The sequence below is a fragment of the Peromyscus eremicus genome, chromosome 7 (genome assembly GCF_949786415.1).
Source record: "Peromyscus eremicus chromosome 7, PerEre_H2_v1, whole genome shotgun sequence".
Classification (NCBI taxonomy): Eukaryota; Metazoa; Chordata; class Mammalia; order Rodentia; family Cricetidae; genus Peromyscus; species Peromyscus eremicus.
Window position 1 is genome coordinate 103,239,245 of NC_081422.1, and position 19,097 is coordinate 103,258,341.

Below are 19,097 nucleotides of genomic sequence, written 5' to 3' on the forward strand. Positions count from 1 at the left end.
GGTAACAGAATCAGACATCAATTCCTGGCCTCAAATCCATTCGAAAGTGGTTAATTACCCTCAAAGCAAAGCAATAAGCTCTATTACACCACATTTTTTTTTGTAAATGAGTTTTTCTTTTATATTTATTATTATTGTCTATGTGCTGTTTTCATGCCTGGTGCCCAGAAAGTCAGAGGAGGTGGTCAGGTCCTGTGGGACCCCAGTTACAGGCATTAAGGTAACTCTGTTTTGAAACCTTGTCAAACAAACAAACAAACAAACAAAAAAAAAAAGTAAATCAAATCAAAAGATTGGAAGAGGATTTGCTGAAGGACTAGGTGTAGATTATGAAAGTGAGGAACCAAGGATGCCTCCTAGTTTTGCTTTGCTTTGCTTTTTGAAGACAAGATCTTGCTATGTAGCCCTGGCTGGCCTTGAACTTGCATTGATTTGGCTGTTTCTGCCTCACAAGGGCTGGGCCCAAACATATACCCTCCTCCCTCAGCGTGTGTGCATGTATGTTTACATGTGTCTGTGCAGATTTGTGTGTGTGCGTGTGCACATGCATGCACATATATGTACCTGAATTTTTGAGGCCAGAGGAGGGGGTTTAGGTGACCTTTTTGACCACTCGCGTTCTTACATAACATGAAGGCAGGATCTCTTGGTGAATGTGGAGCTCACCTTTTCAACTAATCTGGCTGACAGCTTGCTGGGGAATTCCTTGTCTCCTACCCCTGTGAGCTGGGGTTACAGATGGCCCTCCATGCCCACGCAGCTTTTGCTCAAGTGCTAGGGACCCGAACTCTGACCTGAACTCCTGCTCCCAGCCCCCACGTGTGCAGCTGCTGATCTGTCTCCTCCGCCACGTTATGCACAAAGATTTTGTTAAACAGAATGTAATACAAAAGAGCATTGATGTCATTTACAAGCTCTAGCTTGACGAGTTTTCAGAATACAGACACAGTTCTTGGGCGACTATTACCTGGGCCAAGAAGCTCCTGTCCACAGACCTTTCCATCGTCACCCCCTCTTCTCCCCAAACCCCTCACCTGTAAATCTATGCTTTCTTTGAGCACCTTGGAGGTGCCTCCGTTATTTTCCAATCTCTTTCCATTTTTTTCTTCTTCTTCTCCTCTTCTCCTTTATTTTGTTTTTTGTTTTTTGTTTTCCCTAGGCAGGGTTTCTCTGTGTAGCCCTGGCTGTCCTGGAACTAGCTCTGTAGACCAGGCTGGCCTTGAACTCAGAGATCCACCTGCCTCTGCACCATCACTACCAGGCTTCTTTTCTCTTGTGTGAGAGAACAAACCTAGTCTCTCATCTGCTTGGTAAGCACTCTCCAGCTGAGCTGTGACCTCAGCCTCCCTCTTTCCCTCTCTCTCTCTCTCTCTCTCTCTCTCTCTCTCTCTCTCTCTCTCTCTCCTTTCATCAGGAACTCATATAGTCCAGACTGCAGCAGATGCTTGGATATATTCTTGTACAAATGAGCTGGTGGCTCACACCTGTAACCTGCCTTTCGGAGGCTGAAGCAGCAGGATCCTGAGTTTGGGGATAACCTGTGCTGCTTATCAAGGTCCTGTATAGCTGGTCGGTGGTGGCACACACCTTTAATCCCAGCACTCAGGAGGCAGAGGCAGGCAGATCTCTGTGAGTCTGAGTCACATAATGAGTTCCAGGACAGCCAGGGGCTACACTGAGAAACCCTGTCTCGAAAAACAAAACAAAACAAAACCAAAAGATCCTGTGTGAAACAAATGTGTGTGTGTGTGTGTGTGTGTGTGTGTGTGTGTGTGTGTGTCCTTACAAAGAACCTGAGTTTGGTTCCCGGCACTCATATTGGGTGGTTCACAACTGCTAACTACAACGTCAGGGGGCTCCATTACCCTAAGGGCACCCGCACACCTGTGCACAAACCTACATGCAATGCTTGTAATGTAATTAAAAATAAATCAAAAATGAATTAAACCAAATTATAGGAAAGAAAACAGATGGGAGGTAAAGAAAGAAGGGCACAAAGTAAGAGAGGTGAGGCAGAGCCCCAAGTAAGCTGGCTTGTCACCCAGATGCTTCAGGGCAGACACAAGGAATTCTGAGAGACCCGAAATGATGGTAAGTGTTGTCTCAGTGGATCTGGAACTTGTACCACTGTCTCTTTGCCTTGGTACAAGTGACAAAGTTCCTGGAACAGGAGTTCTGGTCAGAGTTCGGGTTCCAGCATCTGCATAACAGCTGGGTGGGCATGGAAGGCCATCTGTAACCCCAGCAGACAGGGGCAGGAGGTAGGAATCCCTCCAGCAAGCTGACGGCCAGCATAGCCAAAGAAGAGAAGAAAGGTAAAGTCTGTGAGGGAGAGTCTTGCTTAAGCCTGTTTTCTCCAAAGACAATCTGAAGCAGGACCAATTTGCTACTGATCCATTTTCATAGTCAAGTTCATACTCCACCTCTGGGAGAACCTGCTTACGCCCTCTGGACTTGGGTGTTTCATAGTCCTCCCAAGGAGTCTGATGTCTACCACTTCAGATATTCCTTCCTCACTGGGATCTGAGTAATGTTCTATTTTCATATTTCTGGAAAGCTCTTATCATCCTTATGATAGTCCACAGACTGGTCACTCAAGAAATCTATTTGGGCCGGGCGGTGGTGGCGCACGCCTTTAATCCCAGCACTCGGGAGGCAGAGCCAGGTGGATCTCTGTGAGTTCGAGGCCAGCCTGGGCTACCAAGTGAGTCCCAGGAAAGGCACAAAGCTATACAGAGAAACCCTGTCTCGAAAAACCAAAAAAAAAAAAAAAAAAAAAAAAAAGAAATCTATTTGGTTTTTTAAAAATTTTTCAGCTGAGACAGCAAAAGAGATGGTTTTTTCACATTGCACTTGGCCACAATTAAGAACTGAACTAGTCCAGAATGCGGCAGGTTCAGGGCAGAGGCTCAGCAGGAATTTTTTTCACTTGCAAGCAAGGCAGGGCTCTCACACATTGGCAGTAAGGAGGTGGTACAAGTTCCAGATCCATTGAGACAGCTTTTACCAGCATCCCAGGCCTCCAGCATGCCTTGTGTCTGTCCTGAGGCATCTAGGGTGACAAGCCAGCTCACCTGGGCCTCTGCCTCATCTCTCTGGCTTTGTGCCTTGGCTTCATCCTCCACTCTGTTCTCATGGTACAGAAGTCTGAATGAGGGGGACAGTCCTAAGGCCAAGAGCATGTTTGACTCTTAAATATTTTCTTTCCTTTTATTCTTTCAACACACGACCCAGTCGCAAGGTAATGAATTCACAGGTGTGGGAATCCAGATGGGAAATAAATAATGAACACATAGGTATGGGAATCCAGATGGGAAATAAATAATGAACACAAAGGAATGTTTGTTTTTATATAATGACAAATACTTATCATTGTTGCTTACTTTAAAAATAGTTTTCTGGGGCTGGAGAGATGGCTCAGCGGTTAAGAGCACTGGCTGTTCCTCTAGAGGACCTGGGTTCAATTCCCAGCATTCGAATGGCAGCTCACAACTGTCTGTAACTCCAGTTCCAGAGAATCTGACACCTTCATACCAATACACATAAAATAAAGTTAAATTATTGAAAAAAATAATTTTCTGCCGGGTGATGGTGGTGCATGCCTTTAATCCCAGCACTTGGGAGGCAGAGGCAGGCAGATCTCTGTGAGTTTAAGGCTAGCTTGGTCTACAGAGTGAGTTCCAGGACAGGCTCCAAAGCTACACAGAGAAACCCTGTCTCAAAATAAAAAAAAAAATAGTTTTCTCAGCCAGGCATGGTGGCCCAGACCTTTAATCCCAGCACTCAAGAGTTTGAGATAAGCCTGGTCTATATAGCAAGTCCCAAGCCGGCTAGAGATACGTAGTGATATTCTATCTATCTCCCTCCCATCCCTTCTCTCTGAGACAGGGTCTCACTATGTAGTTCTAGGTGTCCTGGAACTCACTCTGTAGACTAGGCTGGCCTTGAACCCACAGAGATCCACCTGCCTCTGTCTCCTGAGTGCTGGGATTAAATTTATACAGCACTATGCCCAGCTGAGACCCTGTCTCAAACAAACAAACAAACAAAAACCAGTTTTCTTATGTGATGCTGGGGAATGAACATAGGACCTTGTATAAACTATCATTAAACCATGTCTGAGACTGGCAAATAATTATGTTTTTTTATCTATTTATTTATTTGTGTGTGCACTTAAGAATCTGTGTGCATGTGGAGGTCAGAGGACAACTTTGGGGAATCGTTTGCTCCTTCCACCAATGTGGATTCCAGGGACTGAATTTGAGTGATCAGGCTCAGCAGGAAGCATCCTTACCCATCTCATTGGCTCAGTAATTTATTTAAAAAATAAATAAAACTGGGGCTGGAGAGATGGATCAGCAGTTAAGAACTCTTGCTGCTCTTGCAGAAGACTTGGGTCCAATTCCCAGCACCCACTTGACAGCTCAGAGGATCCGATTTCCTCTTCTGGCCTCTGAGACTACCAGCCACACACATGGTACATGTACATACAGGCAGACAAAACACTCAATACCCATAAAGTAAATGTAAATCTTTTTAAGAACAAAAACAAAACCCCACAAGAGGCCGGAGAGATGGCTCAGTGGTTAAGAGCATTTGCAGCTCTGGTAGAGGACCCAGGTTCAGTTCCCAGCACCCACATGGTAGTTCACAATTGTCTATAACTCCAGTTCCAGGGGATTCAAAGTCATCTGCTGGCCTCTGAACATGCAGACAAACCCTCATATACATTAAAAACAAAAAAACAAACCTCTAAGAAAACAACACCCATGAGTCATAATGATCCAATAATTGTCAAATATTTAGATTTTAAACCACTACGAAGAGATATTTTGGTGGGAAATGATCTTTTAAATGTCTTTCTATTTGTATTAAAATACCTAAGATGTACCTCTCATTTGGATGATGCAACTTCTAATAGGTTGTAAGGCATGATTGTGAAATGAGTGGGTGAAGTACTGTGAGGCATGCGGAACTAAGCAGAAGGAGGCAACTGGTTTACTCTTCAGGGCTTAAGATCTCACGGAGACCTGGGGAGGAAGGTCAAGTTGGTCATTGTTTTTGGTTACACTGCGCAGGCTTCCAAACAGTACACTCCTTTTTCATTACAGCATTAAATTGAAAGTCTTATAAAAGATCATATTAAAGTCTGGGATGGTTAAAAACAAAACATGGGAGTCATAAACAAGAGAACCCTAAGATAGACAAATGTAAGGGTACTGTCCTGAATCAGAAAAAGGACATTAGGTTACAAAAAAAAAAACTTAAGGAAATCTGTGCAAACTATGGACTTTAGTTAATAATGAACCAATAATGGCCCGTTAATAGTAATAGATGAGCTATACAATGTAAGATGTCAATAAGGGGAAACTGCTCTCTTGGGCTTGTGGGACTGCATGGGGATCTTCTATACCACCCATCAACAGTTCTGTAAATATAAAGCTGTTCTAAAAACGGCTCAGCAGGTAAAGGTAGGTGCTTTCTGTACAAGCCTGGTGACCTGAATTTGATCCAGGAAATCTATGTGAAGGTGGAAGGAGAGAACTGAGGCCCCAAAGTTGTCCTCTGACCTTTGAACACGTGAGGACACGCCCCCCCACTCACACATCATGTGCACATATACAAATAATAGATAATAAAATAATTTTCAGTTAAAAATTAACATTAACAAAAAGCTGATAGAGGACTGAGGATGTTTGGTAGTGTCTACCTAGCGTTAATGAAACACTGGCTTTACTTCTTAGCACCGCAGAAATCTTAGTACTTGGGAGGGGGAAGTAGGAGGATCAGAAGTTCAAGATCATCCTTGGTTACAAAGTAAATTTGAGTCCAGGCTGGGCTACATGAGACCCTGTCTCTCAAAGAAAGCAGGTAACGGGTTTGTTTTGTTTGTTTGCTGAGATAGGGTCTCACTGTACAGCCCTGGCTCACTGTGTATACCAGGCTAGCCTGGAACTCAGAAGCTCTATTTGCCCCTGTCTCGTGAGTACTGGGATTAAAGGCATTTACCACTTAGAAGACTGTTTCACTTTATTTTCCTTTCTAATTCATAATTTTGGTACATAAAATCTCAGTCAATACACATTATCTTTTCTCTGATTTCACATAGGTTTTTTTAAAAAAAAGTTTTGATAATATCACAAATACATAAAAACCATTTTCATTAAAAAAAAACTAGGTTTTTTTTTTTTTTTTTCAAACAAAGAATCCTATTTCACAAATTCATCCCTACACTGTTCGGTTTTTCATACACTTTTTTTTTTACACTTTGGAGACACTGTCTTACACAACCCAGGGTAATTTCGACCTCCTTTCACGGGGGAGGATGTCCTTGAACTCCTGATACTTCTGTGCCTCCATTTCCCAAGTGCTGACATTCAATACTACTTGGGCAATATATTATTAAACGTCTTTCAGGTCAACCATTTAGACATATTTTATTCTTTTAAACTAACTTCAGCGGCTACCTTGTTGCCTGGGAATCAGGGCCAGGCTGGTGCTTCAGACCTTGGGCTGATTCCCGTGTATTGCGCCCCCTGCCCTCCAGGCCTCGGTGCTGCTGCTGCTGGTGCTGCTGCTGCTGGTGCTGCTGGTGCTGCTGCTGCTGGCATGCAGTGCATCCCAGGCACCCGCATTTGAAGAGAAACAGTGCACAGCGCCCCCATCAGGGGGAAGAGGGCGATGACCGGGCCCGCCGGAGGGCCCGCGGCAGGTTGATGGACAGTCAGGTGGGACTCTGAGCGGCTTATGGACCTAAGGAAAAACAAGCATTAATTCGTGCGAGTGGACCTGGTGCCCGCCAGGGGGCGGCAGAGGCCCAAGCATTCCCTACAGCGCCTGCGTCGCCGCCTCGGACTCCGCCTTCTCGGTTCTGCGCATGCGTGGCGCGACTTGACGCTGACGGGAACTAGAAGATGGCGGCGTCCGCGGTCTGCCGGGCTGCCTGCTCCGGGACGCAAGTGCTGCTTCGCACCCGCCGCACGGTGAGGTGTCGGCGAGAACGGTGGCCTGCTCAGGGGCTCAGGGCTTCCGCACGCCGATGGGGAGCAGGCTGTCAGCAGTGGCGGGTCGGAGTGGGGAGGTCACGGGGTCAGGGCCGTGGGAAGGTCACGGCGGAGGGCGGGGATGGGAAGCTTGGCTGGCTTGGGCGTGAGAGCCGGGGTCCCACTGTCAGAGGCTGGGAGAGCAGTTCTTACAGGGGTCGTCTTCTTCCTGTAGCCGGCCCTGCTGAGGTCTCCCGCCTTGCGGGGTGCCGCCACCTTCGCCCAGGCCCTGCAGAGCGTGCCGGAGACCCAGGTCAGCGTGTTGGACAACGGGCTGCGTGTGGCCTCGGAGCAGTCCTCCCATCCCACCTGCACGGTGAGTGGTCGCCCGCGCTCCGACGGGCCCGCTCCGATGGGGCCCGCCGTGCTTCTGTGGTGGGATATGACCTTGGGCTCCTTGTGTCTGTGTTTTGGGTGGAGACTGGCTTCCTGCCGGGTTTGTCCCTGTACCTGACTTCAGCCCTGCCCTGCCCTAGCGGCAACCCTCCAGCCAGCATCACGATGCTTGCCAAGGACGGGGCCCAATTCTTTTCCAGCTTTTTGTCCCATTGGCAAGAGAGAAGTGATGATTGTCTTACAATGAAGAGAAAAATGAGGTTTCAGAGACTTTAGGTGAGCTAGGCTATATAATCTGTAGGCTAGACCAGGAAAGAACTTCCAGAAGTGCCTCTGAAGGGTTGGGAAGATGGCCCAGTGGGTAAAGTGAGGACCTGAATTTGGATCCCCAAGGTAGCGATTTGTGTCTAACACCAGTACTGAGTTTGGGGGGAGACTAGTGTGTGTGGGCTTATTTTTCTTTCATGTGTTTGGTGGTTTACCCACATGTATGTATGTGTACCATGTGTGCATGATGCCCAGGGAGGCCCAAAGAGACTTCAGGTCCCCCGGTACTGGAGTTAACAGGTGGTTGAGAGTTATCATGTGGGTGCTGGGAATTGAACCTGGGTCCTGTGGAAGAGCAGCCAGTGCTCTTAACCTCTACACCATCTCACCATGCCACATACACATATTCACATATTTAAAAATAGTTTTTTTTCCTGTCTGGCTTTTCTGTGTAGCCCTGGCTGTCCTGGAACTCACTCTGTAGACCAGGCTGGCCTCGAACTTGGAGATCCATCTACCTCTGCCAACTACCTGGCTTGGGCTATACGTTTTTGTTGGCTGATTCAGTTTTCCAGGGACAAAAATAATGTCTGTGATATGAATTGTTACCAAACACAGGTCACGGTGGTAGGCAACCTCCTTGCTACAAGGAACCTATATAAACAGACTCCAAGAAAGCTTAGTAAGTCATGCTGTACTCCACAGACTCTAAGATACTGTGATTGTGAGGAGTTCCAAAGAAAGAATGGTGCCAGTTAAAAATGAAAGGATGCTGTGGATTGTATTCTAAGATGATAGACTTAAGGTGAATGTTTGGGGCTAGAGAGAATGCTCCGTGGTTAAAGGTGTTGGCTGTGCGACCACGAGAACAGGAGTGCATGTCCCACCACCCAGATAACAAGCTGGGAGTCCTTTGAATGCCTGCAGCTCCAGTTTTGACAGATATGGTATCTACCTTCTGCCCCCATGTACACACAGGCCCCTGCACCTACACACAGGAGCACATACGTTCACACGAAAAGTTAAATGCCTGTTTATCTAAAATTATACTACACGGTAGTCTGAGTATCAACATATGTTTGCAAAACATATGCAAAACTTCAGGCAGCAATGAACAAATAATAAAAAAAAACTCGATCATGTGGGTAAGTAGTATGTTTCATAGCACACTGGGAGACTGTTGATGATTCTTGCATACCAGTAATCCCAATACTTGGGAGGTGGGGACAGGAGGATTGGGAGTTCAAGGCTGTCTTAACTACAGAAGAAATTCAAGGCCAGTCTGATCTATATGACACCCTCTCTCAAAAAAACAAAAACATGAAAAGAATATAAGATGCACACTCAGTAGGTAGAAGCAGGCGGATCTCTGAGTTCAAATCCAGCCATGGGTACGTAGTGAAAATCCCCCCCCCCCCCCCCATAGGTTTTTTCTGTGTAGCTTTGGAGCCTATCCTGGAACTCACTCTGTAGACCAGGCTGGCCCCAAACTCACAGAGATCCACCTGCCTCTGCCTCCTGAGTGCTGGGATTAAAGATGTGCGCCACCACGCTCTGCGAAAACCATTGTCTTAAGAATCGAAAGAAGCCTTTGATCCTAGCACTCGGGAGGCAGAGCCAGGCGGATCTCTCTGAGTTCGAGGTCAGCCTGGTCTGCAGAGCGAGATCCAGGACAGGCACCAAAACTACACAGAGAAACCCTGTCTCAAAAAAAAAAAAAAAAAAAAAAAAAATTGAAAGGAATATTAAGATTCAGGGTGGGAGGGTGGCTGGAGAGACAGCCCAGTGGTAAAAAGCTTGTACTGTTCCTGCAGAAGACTCAAGTTCTATTCCCAGCACCTGCTTCAGGTGGCTTACAACTGTCTGTAACTCTAGCTCCAGGGGGATCCAACACTTCACACAGACATACATGCAGGCAAACACCGATTCACAGAAAATAAAAATAAAATCATTAAAAAAACCTACACAACTTCTTTGAGGTCTGAAGATGTCAGTGGTAAAGTAATTGCTAAGCATTCATGAGGCTTTGTGTTTGATCCCCACTACTGAAATAGGATGAAGTCTTAATGAGGCCAGACACAATGGCATGTGCTTATAGTCCCAGATATTGAGAGGTTGAAAGATGAGGATTGTTTTAACCCAGGAGTTCAGGACCAGCATAGCAACATGGTGAAACTCCATGCTGAGAAGTCACTGAGCCAGTGGAGGGTCTCACTAAGAAAGTTATCTTCTCTTTGTTTTTGATACAGGGTCTCACTGTGTAGACCAGGCTGGCCTCAAACCTATCTCTGCTAGGATTGAAAGTGTGTGCCACCGTTTCGGTACCATTTTAAAATGACGAAATGCCAAGTATCTAAGTTAATAGCTTCTTCCCTGATGAAAGAATAAAACCATCAGAACAAAGGCAAGGGATACTATTTTGTTCTTTTTTGAGACAGGGTCTTGCTGTGTTGCACAGGCCAGCCTTGAACTCATAATCCTGCTTCTGCCTTCCAGAGTGCTGGGATTACAGGTGTGTGACACCATACCTAACTTGCATATGATTCTTAGAATATAGAAAATAGACTATTGTCTGCAAATGATGGGCTTCATGCATAGAAGAAAACAGAATTAACTAAAAATTGTAGTTGTGGGGCCAGGTAAATGGGCACAGTTGAGAGAATGGGGGGTGGGTGGGTGGGAGGAGTTTCTGTGAGTTCAAGGCCAGATTAGGCTTCAAAGCATGACAGTGCCTCAAACACCAAAAATAAACACCGAAAATGCTCCCGGGTGTCTTTGGTAACCCATGAGGAAACCTGTTTCAGGTAGCAGAGATGAGACAGTGTGCTTAGTCATTTGGACCTTTCCCTGTGCTGTGTGCTTGCCTGCCTCTCTCTGACTCTAGGGGTCCCAGTGGAGCATCTCTCCACATTGCTGCCCTGAGGACTTTGTGAACCTGTGCCCAGTTAGTTACTCTGGCATCTGTGACTGGGAACTAGACTGATTTGTTGGTTCCTTTTGTTGGTGGTTTCTTGTCCAGGTGGGAGTGTGGATTGATGTTGGCAGCCGCCATGAGACTGAGAAGAACAATGGGGCAGGTTACTTTTTGGAGCATCTGGCTTTCAAGGTAAGTCTAATGAAGTCCATGTCCCCTCAGTTAGGGCTGCCTGTCTCAAAAGACCATAATCCAAAAAATGAGTCTCCTGATTGGGGAACTTTGGGGCATAATCGCTGCTTATGCTTTCTGGAAGGAGCCGTATGGGCTTAGTTTTTTTCTGAGTGAGTGTTTATCAGATGAGTCCCTGCCTGAGGTCCCCCTTCCAGATTGCAGTCCATCATAACAGGGAAGTATAGTGGCTGGAACTTGGAACAGCTAATCACATTATATCCACAGTCAAGAGCAGAGAGGTTAGGCTGTTATGGGAACTCTGATTATTAGATAACACTTGCTGCAGCCATGCTGTTGTGTCCCTGACTGTCTCCGTCCTTTGGCCCATGATGCTGTCTGCTCAGCTGAGGGCCTACCTAATACAATGAATACAGACTGTTGAGGGAGGGATGTGCTGGGATTTCAACCTCTGAAGGCAGGTTCCTGTACTCTGGCTCCTGGTTTGGATTTTTTTTTTTAATGTATAACCATGTATTTGCCTATAGCATCTCTTGAAACTGGGGTTATGGATGGTTGTGAGTGTATATATGGGTGCTGCGAATCGAATCTGCATCCTCTGCAAGAGCAGCAAATGCTCTCAACTTCTGAGCCATTGCTTCAGCCCCCTGATTGGTCCTCTTGGTGTCGGATTCCAGGGAACAAAGAATCGGCCTGGCAATGCCTTAGAGAAGGAGGTAGAGAGTATGGGAGCTCATCTTAATGCCTACAGCACTCGGGAGCACACTGCTTACCTCATCAAGGCGCTGTCCAAGGACCTGCCGAAAGGTAACACCTGGAGGAAGGCGTGAGCACAGAAGGGTGGGTCTCCGGGCTGCAGAAGTCAGGCTCCCAAGAGCTCCCAGGCTGTCCCCAGAATCGGACTTACCCATGGGACTGTCTCCTTGTTGAAAAGCAACTAAGACGAGTGTACAGTAGTGGGAAATATAATTCTTTAAACTTTTTTTTTAAAATTATATGTGTGTGTTGGTGTATGCTTGGTCAGAGGTAGCTTAACAGGAGTCAGTTCTCTTTCCATCATGTGGGTTCTGGTACCCACACTCAGGTCATCACGTTTGGTGCCAATGCCCTTACTTGCTGAGTCGGCTCTAAGTTCTTTGATATAACTTCCCATTAGGTAGTCCAAGTTGGCTTTGAACTGTGTAGCCTGGGTGTCCTTGAACGCTTGGTAATCCTCTTATGGTCTCTCAAATGCTGAAATTAGAGTGTGCACCACCATGCCCGGTTAACATATCCTTTCTTTCTGTGTCCAGTTGTGGAGCTCCTGGCAGATATTGTGCAGAACTGCAGTCTGGAAGACTCCCAGATCGAGAAGGAACGAGATGTGATCCTGCAGGAGATGCAGGAAAATGATGCGTCTATGCAGAATGTGATCTTTGATTACCTGCATGCCACAGCATTCCAGGGCACACCTCTGGGCCAGGCTGTGGAGGGCCCCAGTGAGAATGTCAGGTGAGAGCGAGCTGCCTGAGATTGAATAGTGCATGTCCCCATCAGCCACCTGCCCGTTAGGTTGTCTAGCTGCCTGTATGGTCGGTTTTTGTGTCCCGTCTGGTCCTGTGACCCTGTTGACTCTGGAGTCTTCACTTGAGTCTTGGACTCTGACAGTCTGGGGGAGGGAACACCTAGGTGTCCCTTCTGTGTACCGCTTTGTCCTGTGTTGGGAGTGTGCCACGGGGAGTGTACAGCACCAAGAAACTGGTGCCCCTTCAGAGCCCAGGGTTAGCCACACCTTCCTCAACATGCTGCCTGTGGGTCCTGAGGGGGCTGGTGACAGCGTAGACTGAGAGGCGTGTTAAAGCCCGCTCTTGAGGGACACCATTCCTCCTCTGCTCCATTTTGTGTGACTCAGCTTGCTGGGGATTGAGAGGGCTTGACTCGGCTGCATGTCTTACAGGAGGCTGTCTCGAGCAGACTTGACTGATTACCTCAGCAGGCACTACAAAGCTCCTCGAATGGTGCTGGCCGCAGCTGGGGGTGAGTGATGGTTTGCTGACGCCCTGGACAGGTGGCCCAGACCTGGCTCACCAGTGCCTGGGTCTCTGGTTCTGACCACAGAGGACGCCAGGGAGCTCTGTTCCTGTCCTGTCACTGAAGTACGTGACCCTTCTGTGCTTTGAGATGGGCTCGGATCCCGTTGCTGCTACCACTGGAGCTGGCCGTACAGGGGCACTCCTAGTACGTGCCCCAGTTTGGCTGCCAGCGTCTGCCCGTGCCTCAGACCTCTCTTAGCCTCACCCAGTCCTAAAATACCGTTTGCGGGCCAGTGGAAGCCATGCGGGCTTATTCCTTACAGCCTTGCCATTGAGAACCACTGACAGTGGCACTGTGATCGTGTAGATTGGATGGTGACTGGGGCCCCCTTAAAAGGGAGGCACAGAATCACAGCAGAGGTTGTAATGGGAGCTTAGAGTTAGAGGTTGGTGGGGAGCACATGTCATTCGAACAAATTTCGGAAGGGTGGTAGTTGTCAGTTAGGGGACCTGAGAAAGGGGAAAGGTAGTGCCCGCCCTGACCTGGTATTACTTTAACACTTACTCTGCTGCCGAATGGGGTCCGAGTAAGGCAGACTAACTAGGGACAGTGTGACAGGTACCCTGTGGGGTATGGCAGAAGCAAGGGGAGAAGTGGGTGGACTCCGTACAGTCTTTTGATGCGGGCCTCTGTAGGTCTAGCTGTGGCTAGGGATGCAGGCTTGCTTAAAACTTGCCGCCAAGGTGGGAGAAAAAGACCCAGGAAGAACATGACAGGGAACGTGGGGACCAAGAGCAGCATCAGTTACTAACCCATCAGACTTTCTTGAGTCTTAGCAGGCTTAGGGCAGGTAGTCCCGTGATGGTGCCCCGGGGCGTCTTGTGAACTGAGGAGACAAGGCGCCTGTCACTATCTAGCTTGGGTGTGTGATGTTCCTTATACTTGGCCTCAGCTCCCCAGGACCCCACGGTAAATCGTGGCCCTGCAGGAGCACCTCTTTTTACCACCTCCTTCAGGGCCATCAGTCAGGTCTGTGATAGATGGAGCTTGAGAGACAGTCTTGTAGCTGGAGTGTAGCAGTTCCCTCAATGCAGGCAAGGTAACGATGCCTCTGGGGGAGAGCCTCTGTCATGACAGACCATTGCCCCTTGTGTCCGTTGTTCTGACTTTTTTTTTTAATTGCGTTTATGTGTTTGGGGTGTGTATGTGTGTGTACACGTGTGTACATACATGTGTACACATCCAAGGCCATCTTGTGGGAGTTGATTCTCTTTTACCAGTGTAGATCTCAAGGACCAAACCCAGTCATCAGACTTGGTAAATAGGTCCCTTTTACTTGCTGAGCTACTTCAGAGATTTATTTATTTACTTTTTTTTTTTTTTTTTTTTTTTTTTTTGTGACTGTAAGTATGCCACAAGCATGTGGGTGTTCATGGAGGCCAGAAGAGGATGTTAGATCCCCTGGAGCGAGTTACAGGCAGTTGTGAACTGTCTGACATTGGTGCTGGGAACTGAACCCAGATCCTCTGCTAGAGCAGGAAGTACTCTTAACCGCTGAGCCATCTCTCCAGCCCCCACTTTTATTTATAGTACTGGGATTGAACCTAAGGCATTGTGCACCCTAGGCAAGAGCTCTGAGTACTCAATATCCTCCCATCTGCCTTTTGGTTTTTCGAGACAGGGTTTCTCTGTGTAGCTTTGCGCCTTTCCTGGAACTCACTCTGTAGCCCAGGCTGGCCTCGAACTCACGGAGATCCGCCTGGCTCTGCCTCCCGAGTGCTGGGATTAAAGGCATGCGCCACCACTGCCCGGCTCCATCTGCCATTTTTTAATAATACTTTTTCAAAGATTTAATGTGGGGGGTGGAGAGATGGCTCAGTGGTTAAGATCACTGGCTGTTTTTCCAGAGGACCTGGGTTCAATTCCCAGCACCCGCATGGCAGCTCACAACTGTCTATAACTCCAAGATGTGACATCTTCACACAGACATACATACAGGCAAAGCACCAATACACATAAAATAAAAATAAATAAATTAAAAAGATTTAATGTGTATGAGTGTTTTGTTTTCCTGTATGTCTACATACCACAAGTGCCTGGTGTTTACAGAGGTCAGAAGAGGGCATCAGATCTGGAACTAGTTTTAAATGGTTATAAACCACAATTGTAGGTATTAGGAACAATCCCTGATCTGCAAGAACAAGAGCTCTTAACTGCTGAGCCATCTCCAGAGTCCCCACCTTCCAAGTCTGTTTTTAAGTTCAGTGTGGCTAGGGCCACGGGCTGTTTAGTCCTGCATTCCTATCTTGCCTTTGAGACAGGGTCTGCCTAGGGATCATCCTCTTCCCTCATCGTGTTCTGATGATGTTTTCACCGATTCAGGACACAGAGGTCCTGCTCTGGTCTGATTCCTCTTTACCTGTGTTTGGACTCTGGACAACCGCTAGCACCACTCTGTTCCCACAGGAGTGGAGCACCAGCAGCTGCTAGACCTCGCCCAGAAGCACTTCAGCAGCGTCTCTCGAGTGTATGAAGAGGATGCCATACCTGGTGCAACTTCGTGTCGCTTCACTGGCAGTGAGGTGTGCTGCCTGGTGGCGGGGTTGGTGCTCTGAACTGGGGACCTCTGGAAGGATCCTTGGGTACATGGTTGTCTTCATGATGTCAGATTCTTCAGGAATTGGCAAGGGTCCAGCATCTCCCATCCTTTCTGTTTACTCAGGAGGTCTGGTTTCCTGTCAGCCTTGACGTGTGTTGTTTCAGATCCGCCATCGTGATGACGCCCTGCCTTTAGCCCACGTGGCCATTGCAGTAGAGGGACCTGGCTGGGCCAACCCGGACAATGTGGCCCTCCAGGTGGCCAATGCCATCATTGGCCACTATGACTGCACGTACGGTGGTGGAATGGTGAGTACTAGGAACAGGCATGGCACCTTGCCTTCAGGGAGGAGAGGAGGCTGGGTTGTGGAGCGTAGGCCGTGGGCCACAGAAAAAAGGGTGCTTATGATCCTTGCCTTTGGCAGCACCTGTCCAGCCCACTGGCTTCTGCTGCTGTGGCTAACAAGCTTTGCCAGAGTTTCCAGACCTTCAACATCTCCTACTCTGAGACTGGGCTGCTGGGCGCACACTTTGTCTGTGATGGCATGAGCATTGATGATATGGTGTTCTTCCTGCAAGGCCAGTGGTGAGTGTCAGCTCAGTGTTGCTATGTGAGCGAGGGGTGTTTGGCCGGAATAGTGGGAGGCTGGAGACAACACCTGGTCTCCCAGAATGACCATCGCTTCAAACCCACTCCCCACCCCCACCCGGCTTAGGATGCGCCTGTGTACCAGTGCTACAGAGAGTGAGGTGACTCGGGGCAAAAATATCCTCAGGAACGCCTTGGTGTCTCATCTGGACGGTGAGTCCTCACCCGTAGTGAGAGACGGGTACAGTGTATCCCAGCAGTGATCAGTGACTCGGGCTGTAGTGTGGCCGTGTGTGGGGTTTCACACTTATAATCCCAGCATTTAGGAGATAAACCAGGAAGAACAAGAGTTCATGGTTACCCTTAGCTACACAGTGAGTTCAGGGCCAGACTGTAGTACATGAGACTCTATCTTTAAAAACAAAAAATACAGAGCTGGAGAGATGGTTCAGCGGTTAAGAGCACTGGCTGTTATTCCAGGGGACCTGAGTTCAATTCCCAGCAACTACATGGTGTCTCAAAATCATCTATAGTGGGATCTGATGCCCTCTTCTGGCATAAAGTTGTACATGCAGATAGAGCACTCATACATTAAATATATAAATAATTCTTTAAAAAAGAAAAACCGTGCTGGGCAAGGCTGCCCATGCCTTTATCTGCACTCTGGAGGCAGAGGCAGGCAGATCTTTTGAGTTAGAAGCTGGCCTGGCCTCCCAGCAAAGGGCCATAGCAAGACCTTGTCTCAAAAGAAAACAGAAGAAAAGGAGTGAGGTGGGGAAAGACGACTTTAAAGCCACACCTCCCCTGTCACCCCGATGCAGAGATTGGAGCTTCAGGTGCAGTGGAGGTAACCCACTACTGTTGTCGCAGGTTGTTACGGAAGTGGGGTCAGAGCACGGTCCTAGAGGCATTCGTGGGTCCAAAAGTGGACTGGGCAGACCTCTAAGCTTTTTCCCTTTCCTTGAAGGCACCACCCCTGTGTGTGAAGACATTGGTCGCAGCCTCCTGACTTATGGCCGCCGCATCCCTCTGACCGAGTGGGAGAGCCGGATTGCGGTAATTGGACCCCTGGAAGAGGATCTGGAGCCTTAGGCTGATGGACCTCTGCGGCGTTGGGAACATCTCTGTTATCAAGGCAGCTGCTACTTGCAGGGGTGGGCGTAATCAGAGGGTACTAATGGCTGTGGACTAGGCAGGGAGAACCCTGTACCTTCACCCTTTGGGCAGAGGAACAGCTCCAAAGGACAAGTAGGAAGTGTGGGTTGACTCAAGAAAATCCTGGCTAAGGGGTGCCCAGGGTCTGTCATTCAGTGTTCTCTCTGCTTCCCCCTACAGAAGGTGGATGCCGGTATGCTGCGTGAGGTTTGCTCCAAGTACTTTTATGACCAGTGTCCAGCAGTGGCTGGATTTGGTGAGTAGTCTAGAAGGTCGCTCTTGCTGTTTCCTCGGGCTGTTGTCTTGTCTCCCCTCCTGCTCCGGTCCCCCATTCCCAGCTTACACTTTTCTCTGAGAAGGAAGTTGAGGTTCTCTCCAGTAACCTAGTGCCAGGGAGTTCTTTTTCAGAAAGCCTGTCCCAACAGTTCCCTGACTCCTTGCCAAGCTGCTTCCATTAATACCCCACCCACCCCCCGGCCCACCAGGTAACAGGTACCCTGCATGTGGGGTGGGGCTGCCAGGCCAGAGCGTGAGAGGACAGGCCCGGCACCCTGGGGAATGCGCTCTTCCCTCTTCCACTCAAAGCCTGTCTTGTGCTGCTCTGGGCAGCCACTCTGAGCTGGGTGTGGCACAGGGCCAGGTGTCCCTGTGCAGGCCAGGCACTCCACCCTGACTCCCCACCCTATCCCCACAGGCCCCATTGAGCAGCTCCCAGACTACAACCGGATCCGTAGCGGCATGTTCTGGCTGCGCTTCTAGGCAGGAAGTCTGTGCCGGCAGGCAAGAGGGTGGGGCCAGGGACTCGGGGTCCTCTGCCACAAACATACCACTCCTGCTGCTCAGACGTATGCAGCCAATTACCACCAATAAAGTCCTATTGAGAACTGTGTCGTCCTTTCTTTAGTATTGGCATGGAGTCCACTGGGGAGCAAAGACTTCCTCGTGTTCTACATCCTCTGAGTCCTGCCTGTCTTCCCCTTGTCTGATGTGTCCTTAGCCAGGGGCAAATGTGGAGGCTGCAGTGCAGAGGCCGGAAGCCTTTGATGCTTGCAGGGAGTTCGCCCAGATGTTTCCACTCAGCTACATGGGGGACATTCCTTAGCCAGCTTGTCCCAGGAGTGGGATGTGGGAGTTGTGGAAACTACAGCCCAGCCTGTACCCTATTGAGGTCCCAGTGTGGAAACTGGGAGCTTATGTGAGAAACTCCTCACTGAAGACACTGTACAGAGTCATCCTCTGGTGGCCTCTGTTCTTTGCTGGGATGGACTAGGAGGGGCCACTAGTGTCCCAGAAGAAGCCGCTTCAGAGTGTGTACTGTGGGTTATAGAGAGGATAGCCCGGGGCACAGTGTTCTGACTTGGTTTCTAACTGCTGTCTGGACAGGCAAGGCAGGAATCCTTTGCCTCTATTTGCCGCTGACTCAGGCTCCAAGAATAGCCCTGAGCTCAGTGGGGCCCAAGCCCCCTCCCTCTTCTAGGTCTGTCCTAGGCAAGTCCTGAGCTGTTGGCCTAGAGGCCCCCTCCCCATTTTCTAGAGGCAGCCAGGACCTAACCCTCACCTAATAAAGCTCAAATGCTTTATCTCTCTGCTACCCCTTTGAGCTCTCTTCCTGCCCTCCCCAGGCTTCTGTAAGATCCGTAAGGCGGCCCGAGCCTCTGAACTTGGCTGCTGTGAGTGTGAGCAGGGTTCTGGGGCAGTTTGTCGAGAGGGGCCATTCCAAGTCTCCCCAGCACCCTCTTCTGAATGTAGCCAGACAAGCTCTGACTCTTAGGCTGTCCAGTGCCTTTCCCTCAGGTGTCAGGGCACAGGTCATCCTGTGTGACCGTCTGGAAGGAAACCGTTGGGTAGCACACAACTTAGATGGGCCCAGCCCTGGCTGTGTATGGATACAGAGCACCCAGGGCCAGGAACGAGGGCCGTGTCTGTTGTGCTCATGAAATGAGATTTGATGTCTCTTAAGCTAATGTCTGACCTGAAAGGCTACAGACAT

General features: G+C 48.7%; 1 protein-coding gene across 1 annotated transcript; it reads left to right on the plus strand.

Annotated features, from left to right (window-relative positions):
- Positions 1-6,876: 6,876 nt before the first annotated feature.
- LOC131915438 (cytochrome b-c1 complex subunit 1, mitochondrial) lies at positions 6,877-17,991 on the plus strand. Its single transcript, XM_059268711.1, has 13 exons — positions 6,877-6,983; positions 7,219-7,359; positions 10,666-10,752; positions 11,430-11,559; positions 12,045-12,243; positions 12,689-12,768; positions 15,232-15,347; positions 15,529-15,672; positions 15,789-15,949; positions 16,080-16,165; positions 16,920-17,008; positions 17,288-17,363; positions 17,802-17,991. The coding sequence occupies exons 1-13, from the start codon at positions 6,915-6,917 to the stop codon at positions 17,864-17,866; spliced, it is 1,443 nt and encodes a 480-aa protein (XP_059124694.1). The 5' UTR covers positions 6,877-6,914; the 3' UTR covers positions 17,867-17,991.
- The last annotated feature ends 1,106 nt before the right edge of the window (positions 17,992-19,097 follow it).